This window comes from Homarus americanus, unplaced genomic scaffold, assembly GCF_018991925.1.
Source record: "Homarus americanus isolate GMGI-L3 unplaced genomic scaffold, GMGI_Hamer_2.0 scaffold15667, whole genome shotgun sequence".
Lineage (NCBI taxonomy): Eukaryota > Metazoa > Arthropoda > Malacostraca > Decapoda > Nephropidae > Homarus > Homarus americanus.
Window position 1 is genome coordinate 619707 of NW_024726107.1, and position 27159 is coordinate 646865.

Sequence of the window (27159 nt, forward strand, 5' to 3'; positions counted from 1 at the left end):
TCACAGAGGTGAGAAAAGCTGTATCATGTACAGTACACAGAGGTGTTACAGGCTCTACCATGTACAGTACACAGAGGTGAGACAGGCTGTATCATTACAGTACACAGAAGTGAGACAGGCTATTTCATGTACAGAAACACAGAAGTGAGACAGGCCATATCATGTACAGTACACAGAGGTGAGACAGGCTATCTCATGTACAGTAAACAGAGGTGAGACAGGCTCTATCATGTACAGAACACAGAGGTGAGACGGGCTATATCATGTACAGTACACAGAGGTGAGACAAGCTGTATCATGTACAGCACACAGAGGTGAGGCAAGCTGAATCATGTACAGTACACAGAGGTGTGACAGGCTGTATCATTACAGTACAGAGAGGTGAGACAGGCTGTATCATGTACAGTACACCGAGGTGAGACCGGCTGTATCATGTACAGTACACAGAGGTGAGACAAGCTATATCATGTACAGTACACAGATGCTTGACAGGCTTTATCATTACAGTACACAGAGGTAAGACAGGCTGTATCATGTACAGGCTATATCAGTACACAGAGGTGAAACAAGCTGTATCGTGTACAGTACACAGAGTTGTGACAAGCTATAATCATGTACAGTACACAGAGGTGAGACAGGCAGTATCATGTACAGTACACAGAAGAGAGACAGGCTGTATCATGTACAGTGCACAGAGGTGTGACAGGCTGTATCATGTACAGTACACAGAGGTGAGACAGGCTGTATCATTACAGTACACAGACGTGAGACAGGCTATAATCATGTACAGTACACAGAGGTGAGACTGGCAGTATCCTGTACAGTACACAGAGGTGAGACAGGCTGTATCATGTACAGTGCACAGAGGTGTGACAGGCTGTATCATGTACAGTACACAGAGGTGAGACAGGCTGTATAATTACAGTACGCAAAGGTGAGACAGGCTGTATCATGTACAGTACACCGAGGTGAGACCGGCTGTATCATTACAGTACACAGAGGTGAGACAGGCTATATCATGTACAGTTTACAGAGGAGAGACAGGCTATATCATTGCAGTACACAGAGGTGAGACAAGCTGTATCATGTACAGTACACAGAGGTGAGACAAGCTATAGCATGTGCAGTACACAGAGACTTGACAGGCTTTATCATTACAGTACACAGAGGTGAGACAAGCTATATAATGTACAGTACACAGAGGTGAGTCAGGATATATCATGTACAGTACGCAGAGGTGAGACAGGTTCTATCATCTACAGTACGCAGAGGTGTTACAGGCTGTATCATGTACAGAACACGGAGGTGTGACAGGCTGTATCACGTACAAGACACAGAGGTGAGACAGGCTATATTATGTACAGGACACAGAGGTGAAACTGGCTGTATTGTGTATAGTCACGGAGTTGTGGCCATAAGTATCGGTGGAGGGGTGTGGGCTGCACAGGCTACGCATTTCTTCTCTTGGTTGGGGCAGGAGGTGTAGCGATGCCCGGTGCTTCCACACTTGTAGCACACATCCTCCTGAGCCTTGCACTTGGTGGTGGTGTGTCCGTAGCGCTGGTATTTATAGCACCGTTTGGGTCTGCAAAAGGGCTTCACTGGCACGGTTTTCCAGGCCATTTGAGCCTCTTTGAGTAACGTTTCATGGTTTCCTACAAGGGCAGTTGTTTCTGACAGCTTTTTTAGACAGCAGAGTTGTCCCTTGAAAAGTTCGTTCATTGCTTTTGAGTTCATGAATGCTATTTCAGGGTGGGAGTTCATTCACAGCTTCAAGTTGTCCCCCTGGTGGACAATCCTTTCCACCGTTGATGTCGGTGAATTGTGGCAGTTGAAGGAATTGGCCATATTTGGCGATGGTGATTTTTAGGTCACCGTTCACCTTAAGGCGCTCCACCTTGATGATTCCCTCGATTCCTTCAGAGTTAAAAAACTCTTTAAGGACGAGGAAGTTGAGTAGTTTTGGGCAGGTTTCTTCAACCGGGGGTTGAAGAAAAGTAGTGAAACTGAAATACAGTAGGAGTAGAAAGAATTTGGGCTTAACCAGATCGCTTCATCTTTCCTATTAGTTTTTTATCTTTGTTTTGCTCCCTTGGGTCGTCAGACTTTTTTATTAATATTGGTTTATTTATACAGTGCTGCTTATTATACAATTTTTTTTTTCTTTACTGCGATGGCGTTAGCAAGCCCTCCCAGGTCCTTGTGTGACTGGGAGGGTACACTGTATGGAAAGGCCTGCCTGGAGCTGGTAGGTCACTCTCATCTTTTATTTCCTCTATTAATGTTTTATGTGTATATTGGGGCAGGAGGTGGTTCAATTACTTTCTTCCAGGCGGATTTAAGCCAACTGTGTTCTTGGAATTATTCATTATCTATATTATTTATCCAGTTTTGGTAAGTTTCTGTGTTGAGTTCAGTCATTTTGTTTCAAATATTTGCGGCTTTGTTGTGTATTTCTACATTGACTGCTAGGAGGTTTCCTCTCTTGTATAGCTGTTCATTATTGATGCGGTCTGTATATTTATGTTAAATATAAATCTAAGGGCTATATTTTGTACTGTTTGTAACCTTTTAATGCTCGTTTTACTAAGGGTGTTCAATGGGATGGGTGGGTAGTCCATAATTGATTTGACAAGGGCTATATAAATTTTTCTTTTGTTATTAATGCTAAGGTTCTTAAAACGTTTTATTTTTATAATCATGGTCTTGCCTGTCGTTCTTTATCTTTTATGTATGTTATATATCCTCTTTTTGTTACTTTTAGTCCAAGCATTCTTCCTTCATTGTCGTATGGGTATACAGTAGTTCCTGGTCTACTATCACTGGACTTGTTTTGATCTTGGTTTTTGGTATTACAGTATCCTGAATTTGTTCTTATTTGTCCTGATTTTCCATTTTTTCTCAAAGTCATTTATGTTTTTTTATTGCTGTTACCGTGAACGTGCCATAAATTGGGTTGATTTTCCTGGGTATGATACTATTTGAGTAATATCATCAGCAAACATTACACATTCGCTAAAGGGGGTTGGTTGAAGTGTGTCTGAGGTATAAATTGTATATAGTGTTGGAGAAAGGCATCCTCCTTGAGGTACTCCACTCTCGAGAATAAACATAGTTCCCATAAAATTTCCAATTTGAATTTGTGCTCTCCTATCATCTAAATAGTTACACAATATTCTTAGCAAATGTTCGTTAAGTCCCAATTTTAATATTTTATATTTTAAACCTAAATGCCAAACTTTATCAAAAGGCTTAGAAACGTCCCTTAAAATTATATTGATCTGGTTCCCCTTGCTTTTTTCTATTGCCATTATTTCCGTTATTGTAGCTATTGCAGTTAGGGTATTTCTATTGGGCATAAATCCATGTTATCTATTGTTTGTTTTCTCCTTGTTGTGTTAAAAGGGTTATAAGTCTTGAATTTTTTTTTCAGTACTTTCCCGGTAATTTCTAATAAAGATATTGGCCTGTATTTTAATATTTCGTTATTGTCCTTACCCTCCTTGGGAATAAATATCATTTTAGCATATTTTAGTCTGTCTGGAAAGTAACCGGTTATTAAGAATGCGTTAAAGATGTTCAATAATGTTTTAAAGATGTTTTCAGGTAGATTTATGATCATATTTCGTGTAATACCTGTGAGACCGGGGGCCTTTCATTTTCCTCGTAAGTTTTGTTCCATTTTGATCTTTAATGTATGGTGTTTTTTGCTAGTTATGCCCCCATCATCTTGTTGATGGGAGTCCAAAATGTTTTTGTGTCTTTAGTCGTGTCGGCCGCCTTTATAATATCATTAAATTTTTTGTTGTTTGCTTCCTTAAATGCGTCTCTTAATTTTATCTGTAGTGCTGTCTGCGTCGTATATAGCCATCTGTTACTGCCGTGTCTTTCCATATACCTGTTTATTTCTTTGTAATGGGTTTGTATTAATTTAACTTCTTCTGTTAGTCTGTTGTTGGGTAATGTTCTAAAGTGTGAAATAGGAGCGTGTTTGGTTATAGATGTTTTTATTGCTGAGTGCAGTCTGTCCATTTCTGAGTCTATGTCGACTTTTGTTTTCCCTTGTAGGTTAATCGAATGGTGATTACCTAAATCTTCTTTGTAGCTGTCCCAGTCTGTTTTGTTCATTTTCAGTCTCTTTTTTATTGGTATATGTATGAGGCTTGTTGACAATGTTAGTATAATTGGCAGATGGTCGCTGCCTGTGAAAGGTCCTTGTTTTATATGATAATTGAAAAAGGCTTTGTTGTTGGTAAAAATTTTGTCTGGTGTCGATTGTGTACTATTGTGATTTCTCCAGGTTGGAAAGTTAGGACCTAGATGATTGATTTTCCCTAGGTTTATTTATTGATGCATAGGGTGTGTCATAGGAGGGAAGATCAGCTAAAACTTATGGCCCATCATTTTTTTGGTAGATTTTAGTGTATATAAACAGAAAATAATTTCAGTTTCAATATTTTGCAACCTTTTGCTAGGTAAATTTTAGCGTGAAATTTATCGAAAATCTAACGTACAGCTGCATTAGTGCATTACAATTAAATAGTGAACATTGCTTTCTGACTTCATTCTTTAACAACCCAACTAACAATATTTTTTTCTGTTTCAGATTCTGATGCATTTATAAGTTGATAATATTTGCGGTGGCTGCTTGTGACAGGACGAGGAATCCGAAAATCCAGCCATCTCAGTCACTATCTTGGGTCTGGGAGAGAGCTCCTGAAGTCGGAGTTGCCTACATTGAGAGATGCTTTGAGATACGGTGTTTTAATCAGGCAAATCAGTGAAAAGAACCAAAGAACTTACACAAACAAAGGACATTGCCAGTGATATGACCAAAGCTGTCTTGGCACAGTACACTCTGGCTAACGCTCAGTTCAAGCCTCCAGTCATAACAAGTCAGAAGAAGATTAGTGAGAGACTGCTAGCCAGTTGGGAAAAGGCAAGATATCTCTCTTGGGAGAAAAACTTGCAGTTAAGGACAGCTTTGCCAAGCAACTGGACCAGTTATTTGACATAATTACTTGCAAGTGCCCAATTGTTCTCTGTCCTGAGTTTGGATGCAATCGTGACTGTAAATCCGAGGCCCACATCTCCTGTATTTGCAAGCGTGAACTGAAAGATTCCTGTGATCGAACTGGCATTTGTCAAAGCACAGAGAGAGAAGACTGGCAGTATAGGGGCTCTCATGATTTCTAGCCAAGATATTCTGGAGTCAAGAGACAGGAGGCTGCCACAGAGAGACAGAAGAGGAGAAGAGTTGCCGAGGAAAAGAGACTTGAGAAGGCCCAGGGTGAGGTAAAAAAGGCCGATGATTGGAGTCAAGCTGATTCAGAGTTTAATGACTTCCCCATGGCTGATCCGAGTGCTGACCAGGAGAATGGTGACTTTGTCCCTAACCCAGAAAATAATGATCCCAAACCTTCCAGGCATAAGATTCGAAATAGGAAAGATATCCCGAGCATAGCTCTGGCCAGCATGCGACACCACACTGGTCTCAGAAAAACTGCAGAGATAGCAACAGCTGCCTGGATTGACGGTGGTTTGATAACACCTGATGATGTTCAGGAGAAACTTTTCAGTAACCTAGAAGAGGAGTTTGATAAGGGGATAAGAGAAAATGGAATCAATTGTTTGTTCTTTGATGGGAGAAAGGATGACACTAAAGTGTTCATGAAAGTTGGAGATTCTGACAAGTTGTTCCCTGCCATGGTGAAGGAGGAACACTACTCCTGCTGCAGTGAACCAGGAGGGAAGTATTTGTGGCATTTCACTCCAGAGAAAGATGACATCAGGAAACCAGCTGAGATAGTGGCAGATAACATTGTGAACTGGCTCACAGAGAGGAACGTAGACCAGACCCTGCAGGCCATTGGAGGGGACAGCACCAACACGAACACAGGGTGGCAAGGGGGGTCATACAGTGGATAGAGCGGAAGATTGGGAGGAAGCTGGTCTGGATTGTTTGTGACACTCCACCAACGGAAGGTTGCCACTCAGACATCTGATCAAGGAGCTGGATGGCAAGACTCTTTCAAACAACAGATGGTCTGGTCCTCTTGGCAAGATGCTGGACTCTGCCACTGAGTTAGAAATAAATCCGAGCTTTGAAAAAATCACAGTTGGCCTTCCACTCGTTGAGCTTGCACATACTGTCATTGACGACCTGAGTACTGACCAGTACTATGGTTACATGATTTGCAGTGCCATCAAAACTGGGGTCATACCTGATAGACTTGCTTACCTGCAGATAGGTCCAGTCTCACATTCTGGGTGGCTCTACAGCAGCTCTCAGGTTCTGCAGAATTTGGGTCGCTCATCTGCATAAACTGAAAGGAACCAACTACAACCTGAGACTTATTGTCCAATTCATCGTGAGTGTCTGCCAAGTGGTTCAACACCAAGGTCAAGTCATCGTTCCGAAGGTCCGAGGCATGTTCTCTTCAACCAGGCTCCTGAGGAGTCAGCCAAGGAAGGTTGTTCCAGATTGTGGAGCAGACTGTGAGGAGATATTCCTGGTATGCTCATCCCGAGGCAGTTCTGCAGACAATGCTCTGCAATAAGGATGAGGAGGAGAGAAGAGTGGCAGTCAAAAAGATCTTGGATATGAGACTTATGAGAGGATCTGGGCATGACGAATCAGTTGGTGACGATTCCTTCAGGGTCAGGAAGACTCCTGAAGTCAATCTAGGTGCCAAGACCCTCACTGATCTCATAGATCTGGATAACATCCTGGCTGGCAGTGAGTCCCCTCTTACCTGCAGCCTCACCAATGTTCAAGTCAGAGCTTTCCTGGACAACCCCATGCATGTCCCTGCCTGGCCCTCGCACACCCAGAGTATAGAGCGTTGTGTACAGCAAGTGAGCGAGGCCAGCAGTCACGTGTACAGCCAGGAGAGGGGGGAAGGCTACATCCGAGCTCAGGTGGTCAGCAGAGAGGTGATGAGTAGAAAGAGAAGCAAGAAAGACATGTTCTCTATGGTGTGCAGCAACACCAGGTCGTAGTAGTAAAACCGGTTTTTGTATTTGATGATTTTGTTTTCTAAAGGAATATTAAATTTAATCAATGTGTCAAGATCATTCGTTTCACTATTCTGGATCATTTTCATCCTAATAAATTAACCTGATACATTTACTTTACTTTAAATAAGCTATTTAGTGGTGTTGGTAAAAGGGTGGGAATACTGAATTTTCATAAGATTTCAAGTTAAAATTTACCTACTTAAAAAAAAAAATGAAAACTTTTCAAATCTGAAGATATCACATGATTCTGCACATAGAACTACATCATTAATACCATGGGCCGATTTTTCAAACTCAAAAAAAAAAAATTCGCCTCCGTATGACACACCCTATTGATGCAGGGCGTTTCCCACGGCGTTATTATTTGTATTGTCGAAAATCCTGTGTGTGGCGTTAAAGTCTCCTAAGATATTCATAGGGTGACTATTGTTAACCAATTTTAATAGGTCTTCTACAGTTAAATTGGGTCGTCTCGGTGGCAGATAAGTAGTAGCAATGATTACGTCTCCTTGAGTTACATTTATTTTTATTGCTAGAAATTCATCCTGGAAGTCATCGATTAGTTTATATTTTAAGTTTCTTTTAATCGCTATAGCTACTCCGTCATTGTTCTTGCCCGATTGGTTTCTTTAGTTTACATAATAGTTGTAGAGTTTGGTGTTGTTCTTGTCTTTTTCACCGTGACTGTTTATTAGTATAATGCCAGGGTCAATTTCTTGATATATATTACATGGGTTAATTCGCTCAGTCTTCCAATTTCTTACGTTGTGTTGAATTATTCTTAAAATTCTTACTGTTTGTCTGTTGTCCGTTATTTTTTAACTTAGATTGTGGCAGTTGGAGTGGCGACCTATCATCCTGTTTCCCGCTTCTGACTCTTCTAAACCCTGACGGGTCTATATTTTAAAGTCATTGGTCGTAATCTTTAGTTTGCCCATAATGGTTAGTGACCAAACGTATTCTTCGTTTAGGGACTTTTCTTGATATGTCCTCATGTATATCCCCTCTTCACAGTTTTTGCTATTGTCCTTCCTGTTGGTATCGATGTTGGGATTCCATGTTTTGGTGTAGTGATCCCTTTTAATCTAATATCTTCAGCAGATTCAGGTTGTCTGTTGTGATCAGTCTCCATCTTCTCTTCTCTCCTCCTTGTCCTTTGTCTTATAGACTGTCCTTTTGCTGAGTCTGTCTTCTCTTTGTCACTTCTAGTCATTTGTCTGGGGGTCTCTATCAGTCGCTTGTATTTCTTGTGTATCAGCTGTTGCTCCTTGCTCATACCTTTTTCCTAGCTGTAGTCTTTCTTTCAGTTCGCTTGAGTATGTTGCCTGAAATAATTTTTCGGATTCTGGATTCTCTGGGAATATCATCTCCGGTAGGCTATTCAATTTAACCATTTTCCTTAACTATTCATTATATGATCCGGATGCAATGATATTGTGCAGGTGTGCGTGGATCATACTAATCATTACCTTGTCATGTATTGGTTCGCTTAAGTTTAAGATGGTGGATTTTGGTCTGTGAGCCTCTTGGACAGCTCTGACTCATTCCAATATACTAAAATGATACATTGCATTGAATGTATCATTTTATTTTAACCTAACCTAGGCGTAGAACACTGAACAGTTGCATCCATTTATAACGGGTGCAGTGGCACCACTGACACCAGACAAGAGATAGGATCCAATGACGTTCTACTTACGACTCTATAAAATTATTAAAACTAACTATGTAGGGAATGCATCTGGTTACTGTATTGAGAATAGTTCTGCCTATTCTGCTACTTTTAATACGATGTAAACAAACAGTGGTGCCACAAAAAAAGTAAGATTCTATTTGAGGCAAAATAAGTAAAAGAGATGGGTAGAGTATGAGGGAAAAACAATGCAATGATAAGGATAGCGTGGAAGTAATACACGAAAAGGTAATATACATCACACTACCACTACTGGTATAAGAAGTTGAGGCAGCTTTGAGCAAAATAAAAAATGATAAAGTTTATGCGGTTGATCAGCTTCCAGCAGAATTTATAAAACAAATGGGCAAGAATGGGATAAAATGTTTCAATAAAATTTATGCTTTAAAGGTAATCCTCCCAGTGATTTCAGAAAATCAATATTTCATTGTTACCTAAAAAGACAGGAGCCTGAGAGTGCAACAATTAGTTTAATAAGTCATGCCTGCAATGTTTTATTCAACATAATTTTAAGTAGAATAAAATTTTGAATATGCAGTGAGTTATCTGAAGATCAATATTGATTTAGAAAGGGAAAAGGAAGTAAAGAAACTATAATTAGTTTGAGAATTTTGAGTGAAAAAGATTCAGAGGTCCAAAGAAATTTGTCCATCTGGTTTGTTTATTTCGAAAAAACAAGTAGAAAACTTTGTGTGTTTTGGAAGTAACTTTAGCTGTGATGGTAGATGTGCGAAATAAATCAAAACAAGAATAGGCCAAGAAAAAACAGCATTTAATAAAGTAAAAGACCCATTAAAAGGGGACATTAACTTATTTTTGAGAAAAATGTTACTGAAAATTTATATTGTTGTTTGGTTCAGAAGTATGGACACTTTCAGCAGACACCAGAAAGAGGTTCGAGGCTTTTTAAATGTCGTGTTATTGGCGAATGTTAAGAATAAGTTACAGAAAAAAAATACTTTGGTCATATAATTATGAATGAGGGAATACTAACAGAAATATTAATGGGCAAAGTTGAGGGGTAGGAGGGCCTGGGGAAGGCAGAGAGTGAGATTGATTAATTAAATTAAGAACTGGATCCCCAGAGAGATGCAAAATCTTGGAGGATTGGTAAAAACAGCCCGAGGACATTTAGAGTACAGGGCTGTTGTCGCCAACCCTCAGATACGAGGACGGTACTTTGGTTGATTGATATATAAATTAGAATCACAATGAGCATCATTACTGTACACTCACCTTGATCAATGACCTCCTGGTAGATGAAGGGTCTCTCTCCAGGCCCGTAGTACTCTGTATTTAGGTCGCTGAGGTTGTTGAAGATTAGCTGTGGAGATACGCGGATTTAGTCATGAAACATAAACATGAGGATACTAATACGGGAGAACACGACAGTCTTTAGTTTAGGAATAATGGTTATTGCTGTAAATGTCCTGTTGGGTTAAGAATGATAGTGAATTTTTTTAACAAATTGCTTAAGAATACAACAAATAAATAAAGACAAAGGTAATAATACAGGGAATGCTTACTAATCATACATAACAAAAAGTTACTGACAAATTCTACCAGTATTTCTTTCGTTATCAACTTAATATGCGTAGAATATTTTATACGTATTTTTTTTTAAGTGAGTGTGAAAAACTAGTATGGTTTTAATTTTTGGCTGTAGAGTATCTATATATCACCTTCATGTCCTCAGGCCACATGTGTTTGCTTGCGTCGATGCGAAAGCCAGCCACGCCCCAGCTTAGTAGCTTGTTGAGATAGTCCCTGATCTTGCTGCGGACGTAGTCTTTGCCCTGGTTGAGGTCGTTCAACCCCACCAACTTACAGTTACGCACCTGATAAGATTTCATGTGTAAGCTCTCACAGCTTTGTCATTTCGCTGAATTTAAACAGAAATTCATTTCTCTAGTAATAATAAACTAATGTTGTTGTTATTAACCATATTGTTCTGTATTGAATATATTTGGTTATGAATGTAAATTCTTATGTATTTTGGAAACTGTTGTCCAGTAAAATGCAAATTAAATCAAACTCTCCCAGCATAAGGATTATTACTTTTAATTTCAAAATTTCCTTATTAAAAGACATTGAGCTCCTGAGGTTATGTGCACACTGTTTATCTTGGACATATATTCAATATTTTTTACAGAGGGCGAAAAATTTCCCAACCTGAATAGCATCCCCGTAGTTTTCAATGTTGCCTGAGGCGGTGTGACAGTTGGCATCGTTGAAATCAAAGCCAGAATAAGAGACCCCCGGGTAGGACTCTGACCCCGCGTCGAAGGAGGTGCCCCCGGTAGCACCAGTGCCCTCGGGCCACCACCCAGTCATGTGGTTGATCACGGCATCAACGTAGATCCTGGTGCCGAGAAAAAACAAAAACTTAATGCAAGTTTAATGGCTTAATGGCCATTATAAATACGTCTTTTTTATGCAATTCACCATATTAATGGAGGCAGAAACTGATGAGTTATACCTCTGTTTTGTCGCTAAGGAACATGTGCCATTTTAGATAACACGTGATCGTGTCCGGGACGAGTTGCGGTATATTGCGTTTCTTTGTTGTCTGGCCATCACTTGTTACGTTGATGGCTACCAGGTATAAGAAGCTACGTTGTTGTTGAAATGTTATTACTGTGTTTCAACAACGAAAGTCTTGAAGCACTTAACAAGGTTAGTAATTACAGTATTACAACAATTACAAATTGTGAAAGATAGACCTCTCTCTTATAAGAAGCTATACGGCAACAACCAATAGAAATGCATTGTAAGTCATGTATACAGTGGATAGATGTACAAAATGTGCGAGATGAATGTAATTTTAATGTACACATGTGCACGACACCTATAGAATTTATGAAGTTCAGCTTGAATGTATAGTTCAAGACACCTACTCAAATTTCATTGTCAAACATTTTTCAATAGAGACTTTTTGCTAAGCTAGATTGTCAATCGGCTCACACCTCGTCCTTATCCTATCGAAAAGTCCAGTCTCTTCGTGTTAACTTTTCGACACCTGGTCAACATCAGAAGGCTTACACAAATAGCCTTAACCGATCACCCTAAACCATATAAAGGCCCGAAACAAATCAAAGCCACGTGCTTATCAAAGAGGAAACTGTGTATTTTTAAAGATTACCAATTCCTAGATTATTAATTACTCAATAAATTGACAGATATCCAGCATTCTGATTATAGTTTTAACCGGATTTAATTTCAATAGTTCTGAAAAAAATTAATCACCAATATATAGTATTTCTAGATTAATAATATTTATCCGTTGTGGTGCACTGTTGTTAATAAAAAATACTACAAGAAGATGACTTTGTGTCTTTTATGAGGGTGAATCATATTACACTATGGCTATTAAAGCATTCGCCATGTTCTGATATGGGTAAGTCTTGCCTTACACCGACTTTATTACAGAGGTTCACCATGTCCTGATATGGGTATGTAATGATTGTTTATCAGACCACAGCTTACAACCCAGAGAATTACAACAGTTGCTACCTGACCCAGCTTGGAGAAGGACGTGCCCCCAAGTGCTCCCGTTAGTGACCAAGGAAAATGGCCGCCTTGGATCTTTGTGTCTTGGGGGAAGAGGTGCGGAGTGTGGGGAAAGACGAACTCCTGGCCACTCTGTTAAGGCAGCTGGGCCAGTTGAGGAGTGAGATTGACACTCTAAAGGGAGAAAATGAAGCCCTCAGGACTGAACTCCTTCAGGTAGGTGTCCTGCCTAGCAGGACTCCTGTGAAGGAGGAGCAGGCATGGAGAGTGGTTGTCTCCAAGGGGACTAGGGTCAGACTCAGGAAAGCTGTCCAGGGTGTGGAGTGTAGTAACCCCTACCAGGTGCTGGAGGAAGCTGGCGGGGAAGAGAAGAGGCAGGAAAGTGTGGTGCAGGGAGAGGAAAGGGCAATTGTACAAACCCTGCCCAGAAGTAAGGTCGTGGTAGTTGGGGACAGCCAGGTGAGGTTTTTAGATAGGACTTTTTGTGCAAGAGATAGGAAACGTAGGACTAGGGTGTGTTTTCCTGGGGCTGGGATAGGGCATGTAGCTGAGAGGATAGATAGGGTTTTGTAAGGAGAGGGTACCAATCCAGTAGTGTGTCTTAGTGTGGGAGGAAACGACATAGGAAAGGTTAGGAGTGAGGAACTTTTCAAGATGTATAGGGAGGCGCTGGGGAAGATTAGAGATAGTATGTGGTGTCTTGCCTAGAAGAGGGGTTGGTCGTAAATGGCTGTATGTACCCAGAATGTAGACGTCATAGCAATCACCGAAACTTGGATGAATCTGGCGAGCAAAAATTTGTTATCAGAGTACCACATAGAAGGATACAACCTTTTTCATAAGGACAGAGAAGGTAGGAAGGGGAGAGGGGTCGCACTCTTCGTCAAGATACATTAAAATGTTGTATTAATAATTCCATAAAGGGTGAAATAGGAACCGAGTCTGTATGGGTAGAAATCACGGAAGGAAGAGAAAAACTAATTATGGGAGTGATTTACATGCCCCCAAGTCTTGGGAAAGAAGCAGCTCAGCCCATATGGCAGGAAATGAGTAGGGCAGCAAAATATAACAACCTGTGCATTATGGGGGATTTCAACTTCAGAAATATTGACTGGGACAACATTGTAGGTGACTATGAATCTGAAGACTTCGTAGATGCAGTACAGGACAATTTTTTTAAACAACTAATTACAGAACCTACTAGAGGTGACAATATATTAGACCTAGTATTAACAAATAAAGACAATATTATCAGAGATAACACAGTAGGGGAAGAACTAGGTAACAGTGATCACAGAGAAGTCAGGTTCACCCTAAATTGGGAACGAAAAACAATGACAATATGGTCAGAGTCCCAAACTTTCGGTTGGCGGATTATCAGGAACAGTCATGTCAGTCCCCAGTAGGAAGGGGTGAGGTCATAGATGATACAACAATTGATCATAACTATAATATATTCACTAGTATATTACATAAAGCACAAGAACAAAATATACCATACAGAATAATTAGGTCAAATAAGAATGAGCCAAGGTGGATGACCAGAAAACTTAAACATGACATAGGAATAAAGAAAGGAATATATAAGAAATTAAAGGGAGGGGAAGGAGCAGCTCAGAAATAGGTATAATGAACTATCTAGGAATGTTAAGAAAAATGTAAGGAAAGCAAAGAGAGACTATGAAATCAAAATAGCAAGAGAATCCAAGGCGAATTCCAAGGGATTTTTTTCAGGTATATAGAACAAAGGTCAAGGACAAAGTTAGGTCTTAAAGTCAGGGAGGGGAGAAGTGATAAATGGCAGTGAAGAAATAAGCAAAGCATTGAATAGCTACTTCCTATGAGTTTTCACAGAAGAAATTCGCGAGGAAATTCCAGAGGTGGAACTGATATTTAGGGGAAAGGAAGAAGAGAAATTAAAGAATATCACTATCAGAAAAGAGGATGTTCTTAAGAGGATAAATAAACTAAAGAAGACAAAATCCCCAGGGCCGGATGAAATTTTCCTTCGAGTCTTGAAAGAGTGTAGGGAACAGATTAGCAGACCCCTCGTAAATTTATTTATAAAATCATTAGACACGGGAGTTGTGCCAGACTTGTGGAAACAGGCAAATGTAGTACCCATATTCAAAAAGGGAGACAGAGCATCAGCGTCAAATTACCGGCCGATCAGTTGAAGTCAGTAGTGGGGAAATTTCTTGAATCAATTATAGCAGATAGCATCGGATCGCATTTAGAGAACAGCAAATTAATCTACGACTCTCAACATGGGTTTACAAAGGGAAAATCTTGTCTAACAAATCTGCTTACGTTTTTCAGGAAAGTCTTCGAGGTAGTAGATAATGACGAAAATTACGATGTTATTTACTTAGACTTTAGCAAAGCATTTGACAGAGTACCGCATCAGAGGCTTCTAAGAAAAATTAAGGCTAATGGTATCGAGGGGAAAGTTTTAAATTGGATAAAATCATGGCTCACCAATAGAACGCAGAGGGTCAGCGTAGATGGTGTTAAATCTGAGTGGGGAGGTGTAACCAGTGGGGTTCCCCAGGGGTCAGTACTAGGCCCACTCTTGTTCATAATCTACATAAATGATCTAGATACTGGGATAAGCAGTGACATAAGCAAGTTTGCTGATGACACCAAAATAGGGCAGCAGATTAATTCAAGGCAGGATGCAAATGCATTACAGCAGGATCTAAATAAACTGCAGGGGTGGTCTGAAAAATGGCAAATGAAATTCAACACCAGCAAGTGCAGCATACTTAATATTGGAAGAACAAATACTGTCAATGTATACAGCCTTAACAACAAAAACCTAGAGACGTCGACTTGTGAAAGAGACCTAGGGGTACTTGTAAGCCCGGACCTACGGCCTAGAAAACAGTGCGTTAATGTTCGAAATAAGGCAAACAGAGTATTGGGTTATATATCTAGAATTGAAGGTAATAAGAGTGGAGAGGTCTTATTGTAACTATATCTTGCGCTAATCAGGCCGCACCTCAATTATGCGGTTCAGTTCTGGTGCCCTTATTATAGAATGGATATCAATTCACTAGAGTCGGTGCAGCGAAGAATGACGAAAATGATTCCGGGACTTAGAAACCTTCCATATCAGGATAGGTTAAAGAAACTAAGCTTGCATTACCTGGAAAGACGAAGAGTGCGGGGAGATATGATAGAAGTATTTAAGTGGGTGAAAGGAATCAATAAAGGGGATATAGACAAAGTTCTTATAATATCTGAGCAGGATAGGATTCGGAGCAACGGACTTAAGTTGGATAAGTTTAGGTTTAGGAGGGAGATAGGAACGAACTAGTTCACAAATAGGGTGGTGGACGAGTGGGACAAGCTTAGCAACTTTGTAGTAAGTGCCGGAATGCTGGAAAGTTCAAAAGGAGGCTGGATAGATAGAGAGTGGTAGTAACTCTCGATAGGAGCTGCCATGCACAGGCCACCCGGCCTATCGCAGACTCCTTATTTTCTTATGTTCTTATGTAACACATATAACAGTAAGTAGATGCCCACATGGTACCCACATAAGTTGACACACCCTATAGTCCCAGGGGACCTGACCCCGGCCAGTTAGTACTTGACCGGGTGATATGACCTACAACTACACCTTGCCAAGACACACCCGGGCATGACCACACACCTGGGCAAACACAGCTGTCCAGATCTAACCAGTTTAGTGTTAATTGGGAGGCAGAGTCTCCCATAGGAGACAGTCCAGAAGCACCTGCTGGGCCTCCCTCAGGTCACGTGAGTCTTTGTCAGAGCTATCCATAGGGTGAGTTACTTACGGTGGGAAGTGTATTCATTTCATGTTTGTGTCCAAGAGTCATTGTCTAGTAACGTAAATATAATGTTCTAGTAACTTCGATATAGTGTTCTATTAATGTGTCTGTGTCATGAGTAATAAATAAATAGTTGTATTGAAGCGGTGTTTGAGAAGGTTTCCCCTAAGAACGTAATATAAGTGAAAGTAACGAATCAGCCACGCTACCAAACTTCCTCTCTTTACATTCCTACAACTATAAATTTCTACCTATATGTATATCTTCTATACGAGTTTTGACTTGTTACATGTAAGTCTTACCTTACACCGACTTTATTACAGCGGTTCACCATGTCCTTAAAGGCGTCTTCATCGCCTGAGCGGGTGAAAACTTTGTAGGAGACAGGCTGGTAGCGCTCCCACCACGGTCTGCTTTTCTCTTCCTGGAACACGACCACGTTCTCGTTGACTGGAGACACCTGTAGGAAGTCATCACAATAACTTCATGTCTTATCTTCGGCAAATTTCGCAAGAACTAACTGTATGTATATTATGTATGTTGTATGTATACCATGTATGTACTCTATATATACACATTATTTCTCTAGTCAGTAGCATGTGGCAATGCCCCTGTTTCATGTCACCACACGCTTAGATAAATGTGCCTGGCGACATCTGGAAGCTGCTAGTATACCACTTACCACATGTCGCCCGAGAGGTCAGAGTGAGGTCAGTTGACCCAAGAGGAGTGTAAGGACTACCTGCGCTTGTAAGCGCACCCCTGTATATTTCCGTTAATAAGAACCTACAGAACTCTACAGGTGTTTATGTTCGCTCCTGTAATTAGAACCAAGTACCCAGAACATCTCCACTAACCAACGAGTAAAGAAAGATACTGTTTGTTTGTTTGTTTTTTCACGTCAACCATTCTAACACTCCCTCTCCCCACTTTCACTATATGTTCTCTCAATAAACTGTTAGTTATTATTGTTATTTATTGTTATTATCACCTTGAGATATATCACTGAACAGTTGATTATCGATTCGTTTTCTTTTATATTCATTATATTCTGATGAACTTAGTATACATTTTTCTTATATGGTTTTGCATTATGTTTCACCATCCAGTATCTGTTACAGTATGTGTATATCCTGAAGTGCGTACTTTACAAACTGTAGGTAGTAGGTAATAGGCAGCTACCAAACAGGGAGGTACCACCGCCTGGGAAGATATTGGAAGCATAATGTATTGTCTAATCGTAGACCCTGCTGCCATATGGCATCACGAAAATTGTGACCAAGTTCTTGTGGTTCTTTATTATTATTATTATTATTATTATTATTATTATTATCATTATTATTATTATTATTATTATTATTATTGCAGTGTTATTATTATTATTATTATTATTATTATTATTATTATTATTATTATTGTTATTGTTGTTATCATTATTATTATTATTATTATTATTATTATTATTACATTTTCGCCCCCTCATGCCCCGATGTGGGTCAATGACCTGTGACCGAGTGGGTTAATCCCCTAAAAAAAAAAAAAATGGAGAAAGGGTAAACAATCCTCAGCCGACCCATTTTAAGCATTTTAAGCGTCAATCAATCAATAAAGGTTAGTGAGAGGAGGGAAGGAGGTTCAGGGGAAGGATAGATGGAGGATAGAAGTGAGTTTTAGAAGGAGAGGAAAGCAGTGGCTTAAACACCGCTGGCGTGAGGGGGTAGGCGATGTGCCCAGATGGGTGGATGGTGCTGCGACACCTCGCGAGGACGAGGCCGAGGGGAGGAAGGGGGGGGGGGACAGGGTCGGGCTGACACCGGGCCAAGCGTGGGTGCTCTGGTTGTCGTCAGGTGCTCAGGCTGTGTCGGTGAAGCGAAGAACCGCCCCGCCACGGCGGCGGCGAAAGCCGAGAAGCGCCTGGGGTCGGACGCACGGACACCACACACTCAAAGAAAAACAAGGAAGGGGAAACGGAATGTAGGTTAGTTGTAGAGTTGTTTGGAGAAAGGTGAAGGTAAAGTCTTTGAGCTATGTCAAAGAGGAACGGAGCGAGTTGGAGGAAGAGTTTTGAATCTTTGAGCTTGAAATGTCAAAGTATTCGTAGCAAGGAAGGATGAGCGTATCGTAGGAGAGTTTTTTTTGTGAAAGCAGGAGACAGATTTGAGCTTTTTTGTCAAATTATGAACGGAGATTAAGATTTTTTATTTTATTTTTTTTTCATGAGTGTACAGTATGTTAGGTTTTGTTTGGGGGGTTTGTTGTGTATAGAGGTTGGTTGGTTTTAATTGGGGGCTGGGCTTTTGGGGTCGGTAAGTTGACTTGTGGAGTGATAGTTTTTGTTTAGGGAGGAGTTGTTGAGTTAGGTTGTTTTTATTGAAAGGGGTTGTCACTGAGGTTGGGTATGTTTGGGTTGCTTCTGGAGAATTGTAAGTATTTCTGTGCGGCTTTGTCTGGGGGGTTGTTGTGTTTGTAGGCTGGTTGGTATTTTATTAATATTGTTATTATTATTATTTTTGGGGGTTGTTATTACAAAGGTCGGGTATGTTAAATTTTATTTTGGGAGGATTGTAGGTTTGGTTAGTGGTTGGTTGAGTTGGGTTATTTATTTTATCTTAAGCATTACGGACCAATCACCTATACACCCCTCCCCCACCCCGATACATACACCATGGCAACCCCCCACACAAACACAGACATCAGAACACCACAACTTGTTGTGTTTCATTAGTGTTAGGGTGGTTAGTCTTTAAAAAATATATGCTTCAGGTGATGGAATACCAGTTTACCTGTACACCGCCGTAGCCTCGCGGTCCCAAGAAGTTCTCACACTCGGCGGCAATATCTGACCAACGCCACTCAAACAGGTGGACGATGACCTGAGTGAGAGAGGGGAAGAGAACAGCTAAATATTACAGATATAAAAAATGCTCGTTGTAACAATTTCTGGAAATGTTCACGACATGATGTCGAGAAACAAATGGAAAAGTGTATTACACTGGAAAAATCTTCACATAGATAAGAAGGATTAATGTTAGAGGTGGACATACGCAGTACACAGCGCACATGATAGGGTCTGAGGTGTACTGTACAGTAAAGAGGACACGACTCATCAGGTTGATATATAACTGGTTTCTGGTATAGTCACTGATATAATAAATGACTGAGTAAAGGGAGATATAGTGAGTGAAAATGAGGAAAAGAAAAACGAGAAAAAAAAGGATGAGTAGAGTGAGGATAAAAGTGAATGGGATGTGTATAATAATGGATAAGTATAAAAAGTTTTGATGGATGAGCAGCTTAGGGAAGATATTATGCCAAGCTAAGTAATAGGACACATGGTAATGGACACTAGAATAATTAAGGTGGGTGACACAGCCACTAAGATACAAGCAGAGGGCTACTGCTAAAATCCGTCGGACGTTGGTTGACACACCAGTGAAATGGAGAGCCACATTGTTAACGAGATCAGAAACACGCACGAAACAGACAGAGAAACGTGTTATAAAAGAATACTGATAGCTTCAGAGTGGCGATAGTCACACAAGACAAGAAAAGACCCGTATAGGATAAACAGTAGACACGGTAAGACTTGCCTGGCCGTTGATGACGTGTGGGTCCCACTGGGCCTGGCTGGTGGCCGCCAGGACTGACACCAGACAGGACGCTAACAACTGATGCATCTCTGTTGTTGTTATGTTATAGGCGCTTCACCTGCCAGGGTTATAAGAATGTTCACTGGGTCTCAGTTTCTACAGCAGATAACCGTTAAAACTTAATGTCAAAATTTGCTTTGTCAACAGTACAAAACTATATGTAATGAGACAAAACTCACAAGAAGAGAATTACATATATAGGTAGGAAGTATAGAGAGTAGGAATGTAAAGATAGGAAACTTGGTAGCGTGGCCTGGATGTTATTTGCACAGCGTCACTACGCTTATCTTATCTCGTATGTCAATACACATATATCACTTCTTAAAGGGACAACTTGTTAAACACCTCTTGATACAACTATTTATTACTTCACTCAATGACATGGACACATTAATATCACTATTATATCGGGGTACTAACACATTATGCTTTACGTTACTTGACACTGACTCTCGGACACACCTGAATGAATACACTTCCCACAGTAGGTAACTCACCCTAGGACGTTCTGACAAGACTCACGTGTACCCTGACGTAGGCCCAGTGAGTGCTGGCTGGGCTGCCTCCTATGGGAGAGTCTGCTTAGCTGGCGATGCCGTGGTCTGGTCGGGAGGTCTCCCTCCCGACCTGGGGAGGGGACGTGCGTGACTCTGCTTAGTGAACCGAGTGACGACCCGAACGGGAGGGGGATGACAGCAACCAGAATGAGAATCAGTATGACCAGAATCAGAATGATAATGATAATGGAATGCCCGTGGACGGGACTGTAGGGCCTTTATATGGAGTCGGCCCAGCCGGCTTCTGACCTCTAACAATTAACACTAAACTGGTTTGATCTAGATAGCCGTGTGCAGGTGTGGTCCTGGCCAGGTGTCTTGGCTAGGTGCGGCTGTAGGTCACCCGGCTCACGTCATTAGCGGGCGAGGTCAAGTCCCTTGGGTCGACCTGAGGTGTGTCAACCCGGAATGTGGTGGTACCACGAGGTCTGTGGTGTACTTGTTGTTATATGTGACATAATTCTGGGCTGTAAGCTTTGGTCTGACAATCAATCATTACACCTCCCGCCAAGACCAAAGCTTCATCACAGAGACTGATGCCACATATAGACAGCAACATCACGTGTGGTGTCAAAGATAATCCCTGGGGCGATAACATTCTCACATTTACAAACAACAATCTCATAGGTGTATGTTTTTCTACTGGCGCTAGTTTGATCTGACAAAGCTCACTATACCTCCCGCCAAGATCAAAGCTTCTATGCCAGGAGAAAAAGGAAACATAGCAAGTGAACATAGAATGAAAAAATCCTTCATATGTAGCATAGTGTCCGAGGCAACCTTGCAAATCACATTCTACAAACAATAACAGGTGTTACATTTCCATGTCAAAATAATAATTCATCTCAGTCAGTAATATAGCTACAACATCGTGTTTCATAGTCCAAGACATTGATCAAATGAACTCATAGAAAAAAGTGAGACTAAAAAAAGACATTCTTTGTAGTAAACATCAACAAAATCAGAGAAAATACTTCAAAATACAAAAAATGTTCCTACTTCACATATTAGGGTATTGATATCTTTTTATTATACATCAACAACATCAGTACATTAGTTGGGTCCGGCATAGCTCACGTCTTCCATCCAGCTGGTATCTGAAAAACAGGGGATGGCGGCAGCTCAGCAGCTGTAGTCGGTTGGTCCTTCATCATCGACTTTCTTGTGATGTCAGGACAGCACATCTTCTGTCTTCTTTCTTCACATAGCACATCTTCTGTCTTCTTTCTTCACATACCGCACCTTGTAGGTCGTTTCTCCACACCTTCTGACTTCTTCTCACTTCCTCCTGGTTTCTATACTATTCCAGACGAGTTTTCTGTCCCATCTGCATTCTTCCTCTACGTTTAGAGCCTCATTTTCAACGTCTTCTAGATGAATTTTCTGTTCCATCTTCCTTTTTTCTTAGTACATCTTCATTTTCATATTCCAGACGAATTTTTCTGTTCATCTGCATCTCTTTATACATCTTCATTTTCATATTCCAGATGAATTTTTCTGCTCCATCTGTATTTCTTCTCTGCAACATCATCATTTTCAACATATTCCAGACGATTTTCTGTTCATCTGCCGTCGGCCCCCTCCGGCCGGGATGAAGGCCGGTCCACTGCTTGGGCTGTCGTCTCCTTCGATGACTGTAAGGCAGGTTCCGCGGACCAAGGCTCGCCCTCCGTACGTGAGTGTCGGCGAGACCAAAGACCGTCCTGTCTTACACCTTCCACAGTGGTGAATCCCTCCCTGGCTGGGCTCACCAGGGTTCGTTGTGTCGCTCTACATTCCACACTCCTTAACTTCCTAAAGTAGAAAAATATAAAATCTTCTTAATCCTAGACCAAGGGAGGACTTGAAAGAAGTGACGTGGTGTGTGGTGGGTTTCGTGCTGCCTTCATCAAGCTGCATTCATCACGCTGCTTTCATCATGCTGGTTCTTCTCTGCTCGTATGTACTGTGGTTGACGTCCGGCTGGCCATGGCTGGTACTGTGAGTGACATTTGACAGAGAAACAATCCTAAAGGGATGATGGATCAGTTGGAAGTGCATTCGCAAAAAAAAAGTTTACTTTACTTCACGTCAATGTTTGGCAACTACGGTTTCCGTCACGACAATGTTCTCATTAGGCTGGTCGGGGAGTGAAGCTCTGCGCACTACACTGAATATCATTTATCACTGCGCGTCAAAGAGTACATCACAAATCATAATAGCATAAAAAATACACTGAGTGAAGCTCTGCATTCATCGCAATATTACTTTATATTAACCATCATCATCAACACACAGCTCACGGGACAAAAGACGGGGAATCAGTGTGGTCAAGCGAGGCGGGGCAGGTCAGAAGGACGTGAGGTCACACGAGCGGGGTGGGGCGAGGCGGGGCACTGGGCGAGGCGAGGCGAGGCTAGGCTGGCCAGGCCCAGCCAGGCTGGTGCGTTGCGGGTGAGGTGGGGAGGAGCCGAGGCGTGGTTGATCTGGCCAGGCCGAGGCTTCGCGGGGCGGGGAGGGGCACGAAACGGAGGGGCGGGGCAGGGCGGGGCAGGGATGGGAGGAAGGGTAAGGAGGGTGAGGTAAGGATTAGGACAGGGAGGAGGATGTAGGTTAAAAGACATGTTAAGTTATGACAGTTAGTACAGAACCGCTTTAATCACTGAAACATAATGGCTACATTTAACACTGACCAACAATCAAACTGCACTTGGGCTACTGAGAATGCCACAGATAGCGGGCGACACTGGGAAATTACGTTAAGCACTGAACATATTTCTACTAAAAATTCGCACATACCACCACAAGAGACATTGACTTGAGCTGTAAAGATGACACACTAGGACACTTTTCACGCTACGACGCTACGACACAGGAATGACTTATTACACAATTGTAGACAATACTTAGACTGAATCAAATGAAGGATGAGACGAGCCAGGTGTTATGGCTAACCGAGGGAAGGCGTGAGTTTACGTTAAGTTCGCTGCTACCATTATAATAACTAAGCGAGGAAGGCGTGGATTAACGTATATAGTTCGCTGTCACCATTGTAATGAGACAAAGACACAAGGAGAGGAAGAATATATATAAGTAGGCAGTATAGAGAGTAGGAATGTAAAGATAGGAAACTTGGTAGCGTGGCCTGGATGTTATTTGCACAGCGTCACTACGCTTATCTTATCTCGTATGTCAATACACATATATCACTTCTTAAAGGGACAACTTGTTAAACACCTCTTGATACAACTATTTATTACTTCACTCAATGACATGGACACATTAATATCACTATTATATCGGGGTACTAACACATTATGCTTTACGTTACTTGACACTGACTCTCGGACACACCTGAATGAATACACTTCCCACAGTAGGTAACTCACCCTAGGACGTTCTGACAAGACTCACGTGTACCCTGACGTAGGCCCAGTGAGTGCTGGCTGGGCTGCCTCCTATGGGAGAGTCTGCTTAGCTGGCGATGCCGTGGTCTGGTCGGGAGGTCTCCCTCCCGACCTGGGGAGGGGACGTGCGTGACTCTGCTTAGTGAACCGAGTGACGACCCGAACGGGAGGGGGATGACAGCAACCAGAATGAGAATCAGTATGACCAGAATCAGAATGATAATGATAATGGAATGCCCGTGGACGGGACTGTAGGGCCTTTATATGGAGTCGGCCCAGCCGGCTTCTGACCTCTAACAATTAACACTAAACTGGTTTGATCTAGATAGCCGTGTGCAGGTGTGGTCCTGGCCAGGTGTCTTGGCTAGGTGTGGCTGTAGGTCACCCGGCTCACGTCATTAGCGGGCGAGGTCAAGTCCCTTGGGTCGACCTGAGGTGTGTCAACCCGGAATGTGGTGGTACCACGAGGTCTGTGGTGTACTTGTTGTTATATGTGACATAATTCTGGGCTGTAAGCTTTGGTCTGACAATCAATCATTACATATAGGTGTCATGATAAATATACACTCTGTTAATATTGAGAAAAAAAAAATATATATATATATAAATATATATATATATATATATATATATATATATATATATATATATAAATATATATATATATATATATATATATATATATATATATATATATATATATATATATATATATATATATATATATATATATATATATATATATATATATATATATATCATCAGTCCATATAGCACACGCAGACTTCCAGATACAAACAATACCTCACTTAAAAAAAAAGTCGAGAATTGAAACTTGGACCTCTGCGTGTGAACAGAGATCGCTACCACCTCGCCACAGAGACAACAAAAGTAATCCCAGGTTTTTTTTATTCTACACAAAGCCAGTTCATTCGTCTTTGTTAATCAACGTGAGCCTCCCTTGTGGATTGCCCGTGCCAACTGTGTGGTCAGAGGAGCATTTTACCGAATCCAGCTAGGAAACACGAGGCTACACATATATCGCTGTCCATATAGCACGCGGACTTCCATATACAGACAATACCTAACTAGTCGGGAATCGAACCCTGGAGCTCTGGACACAAGGCCACAAGGACAACAAAACCTAAGATTGTTCAAGTTCTACTTGGTTCTTGACGGCTCAATGAAACACGGTCTTCACAGATGCAGCTTAATGGGAGAGGAAACAATGTCTCACAGGATAATACATATGATCAGGAACCTCGTGCTATGTCTTATAACTACTCAGACATCCAACTTCATTCACACCGCTAGGAGGTAGCACTCATGCACACGTCAATCACGCCACTAGAGGACAGCACTCGTGCACACGCTCATTCACGCCACACAGTGGTTCACTTGCTCAGCTCGTTCGCATTACATAAACACCACACATCTCCCCCAAGACACTGGGGTCGACTAGAGGATCCACGATGTCTGGATTCATCTTTTCATCTCATTGCCATAAGTCGAGAATCCCATCGCATATCCAGTCGCTGTGGCGCTCGTCGCTGACAGTCACTACGGCGTGGCCTTAGCTGCAGGCTTGGATGCTCCTTTGAACCTAAGCATGGCGGTGGGCGAGGTGCAGGACTCTGGGTGCTGTCTGGTTCCGATGGAGCCCTCGCCACGGATGTCGATTCTTAGACGCTCTCTGTCACCAACGGACGATGGGGACGGAGGGAAACTTCCTGTTCCTCCACAGGATGCAGCCACTACCCATTTTGACAAGGTAGTCCCGACGAGAGCCTATACCCACGACAACACCTACGCGGTCCCATCGACTGCTCACGTGGTCCTGCACGTCGACGTAGGCGCCAAGGTGCAGCCGGGGGGAGCTGTCTGCCGTGGAGTCGTGTCGTGATTTCGCCTTTCTTCTGAGGTGCTCAGCCCTGGAGTCACATTCATCAGCTGCGCGTTGCCACCCTGGAGCAAACGAGCGGTGGTGTGCAGGTACTGCCGACCTCATGGAGTGACCAAACAGTACTTGCACTGGTGACCTCCTCTCAGTGCGAAGCGTGTTCCTAAGTTCCAGTGGCGTGTCGTGGGAAAATGCTAGGGTAAGCAAATGACGCTTTCTTACTTGTAAAGTCACGAGATCTAAAAGAATTCTTTAGTAGATCACATACAGTCTGTGATCTAAAGAATTCTTTTAGATCTCGTGACTTTACAAGTAAGAAAGCGTCATTTGCTTACCCTAGCATTTTCCCACGACACGCCACTGCTAAGTTCCAATAGTCCATGGGCAAATTCTTCCTCGTCCAGGTGTCCCTTCCGTGTTTTCGACATTATCAGCTTCTTCACCGTCTTGATTGCAGCTTCTGCATTTCCGTTGGCCCGAGGGTTGTACAGCGAAGTCACCCGGTGCTCTACCCCTCACCGAGCCAGGAAGCGGCGTAATGCGACGACGTGAACTGGGGACCTCCATCAGTCCTCAGGACGACGGGTACACCCGTGTCTGCGAAGACAGACCGACCATAGGACACTGACTAGATGAGCGTCTGACGCTATCTGTAGACACGATGACACATATGGCCACCCGGACATACGGTCGACATAAACCAGATAGGTACGGCCAGCCACATAAAAGTAATCAGCAGAAACTGACTCGATCACTCTACTTGGCGGGTCGTCGTCCTGCCACAAGGGCTCGTTCTGCTGCTTAGGGAGGAGGGGATGGCATCGTGAACAACTAGAAACGACATTCTCGATGTCCTGGTCGATCTCTGGCCAGTAGGTAGTCTGCCGAGCCGGACGTTTGGTGCGTTCCACCCCTTGATGACCGTCATGCAGGTGTGACAGTCTCCCGTCGAAGGCTGCAGGGTATAAGCAGCCGCGGTCCGAACACAATGAGGTCGTCGTCCAAGGTCAGTTGGCTACGGACGGCCCAGTACGGCCGTAAGAGTGGTTCCAACTCATGGCGGTGCTCAGGGAAGTCGGTGAAGATTACGTCCTCAGAGCAGCGTACTCCACATCCCGTGTTGCAGCAGCACGCACCTTCTTCAAGGTCTGGTTCTTGAGAGGTGCCAAACGACTGCCCTTCTTACAGACAGCATTGAGGGCAGACACCACAGCCACGTGAAGGGGATCCAAGTCATCGCAGTCTGATGTGTTGCCACAGTCTGCAGGATCTTGAACTGGCGCACGGGACAGCGCGTCAGGAGCACATTGAGAAGTGCCCTTCTGCCAGCGCGCTGTGAAGGAGTAACCACAAAGCTTTTCACATATCCGCTGCAGGCGAGGATTCTCAATTTCGCTGAGCAACTTCGTGAGTGTGTTCTAGCCCCTATCAATTAATATTATATAAATATGGGCTAAGGACATATATTCATTATATACATTCTATCACCCAGACAATTGAGCATACAGCTACACTAAGCTTTGTTCTTTTCCCCCCTCTGAGGGTAGACAGTTTGTATGTTTCACACAAACTCAGGTTACAACCCATAAATATATTTTCCCAGGCCTCCGTGTGAGAGTAGGCCTGTGTAGCCTTTATCTTTGTGT

General features: G+C 42.2%; 1 protein-coding gene across 1 annotated transcript in view; it reads right to left on the minus strand.

The window, feature by feature from the left end:
* Positions 1–1747: 1747 nt before the first annotated feature.
* LOC121865355 (alpha-amylase 1-like) overlaps positions 1748–27159 on the minus strand; it is a 75739-nt gene continuing 50327 nt past the window's right edge. The window contains exons 2-8 of the mRNA XM_042364692.1: positions 19611–19728; positions 18804–18893; positions 16323–16480; positions 10886–11075; positions 10396–10551; positions 9872–10037; positions 1748–1974 (exon numbers count right to left, since the gene is read on the minus strand). Coding sequence (XP_042220626.1) covers positions 1748–1974; positions 9872–10037; positions 10396–10551; positions 10886–11075; positions 16323–16480; positions 18804–18893; positions 19611–19697 — 1074 coding nt within the window. The 5' untranslated portion in view covers positions 19698–19728. The remainder of the gene's footprint in view (positions 1975–9871; positions 10038–10395; positions 10552–10885; positions 11076–16322; positions 16481–18803; positions 18894–19610; positions 19729–27159) is intronic.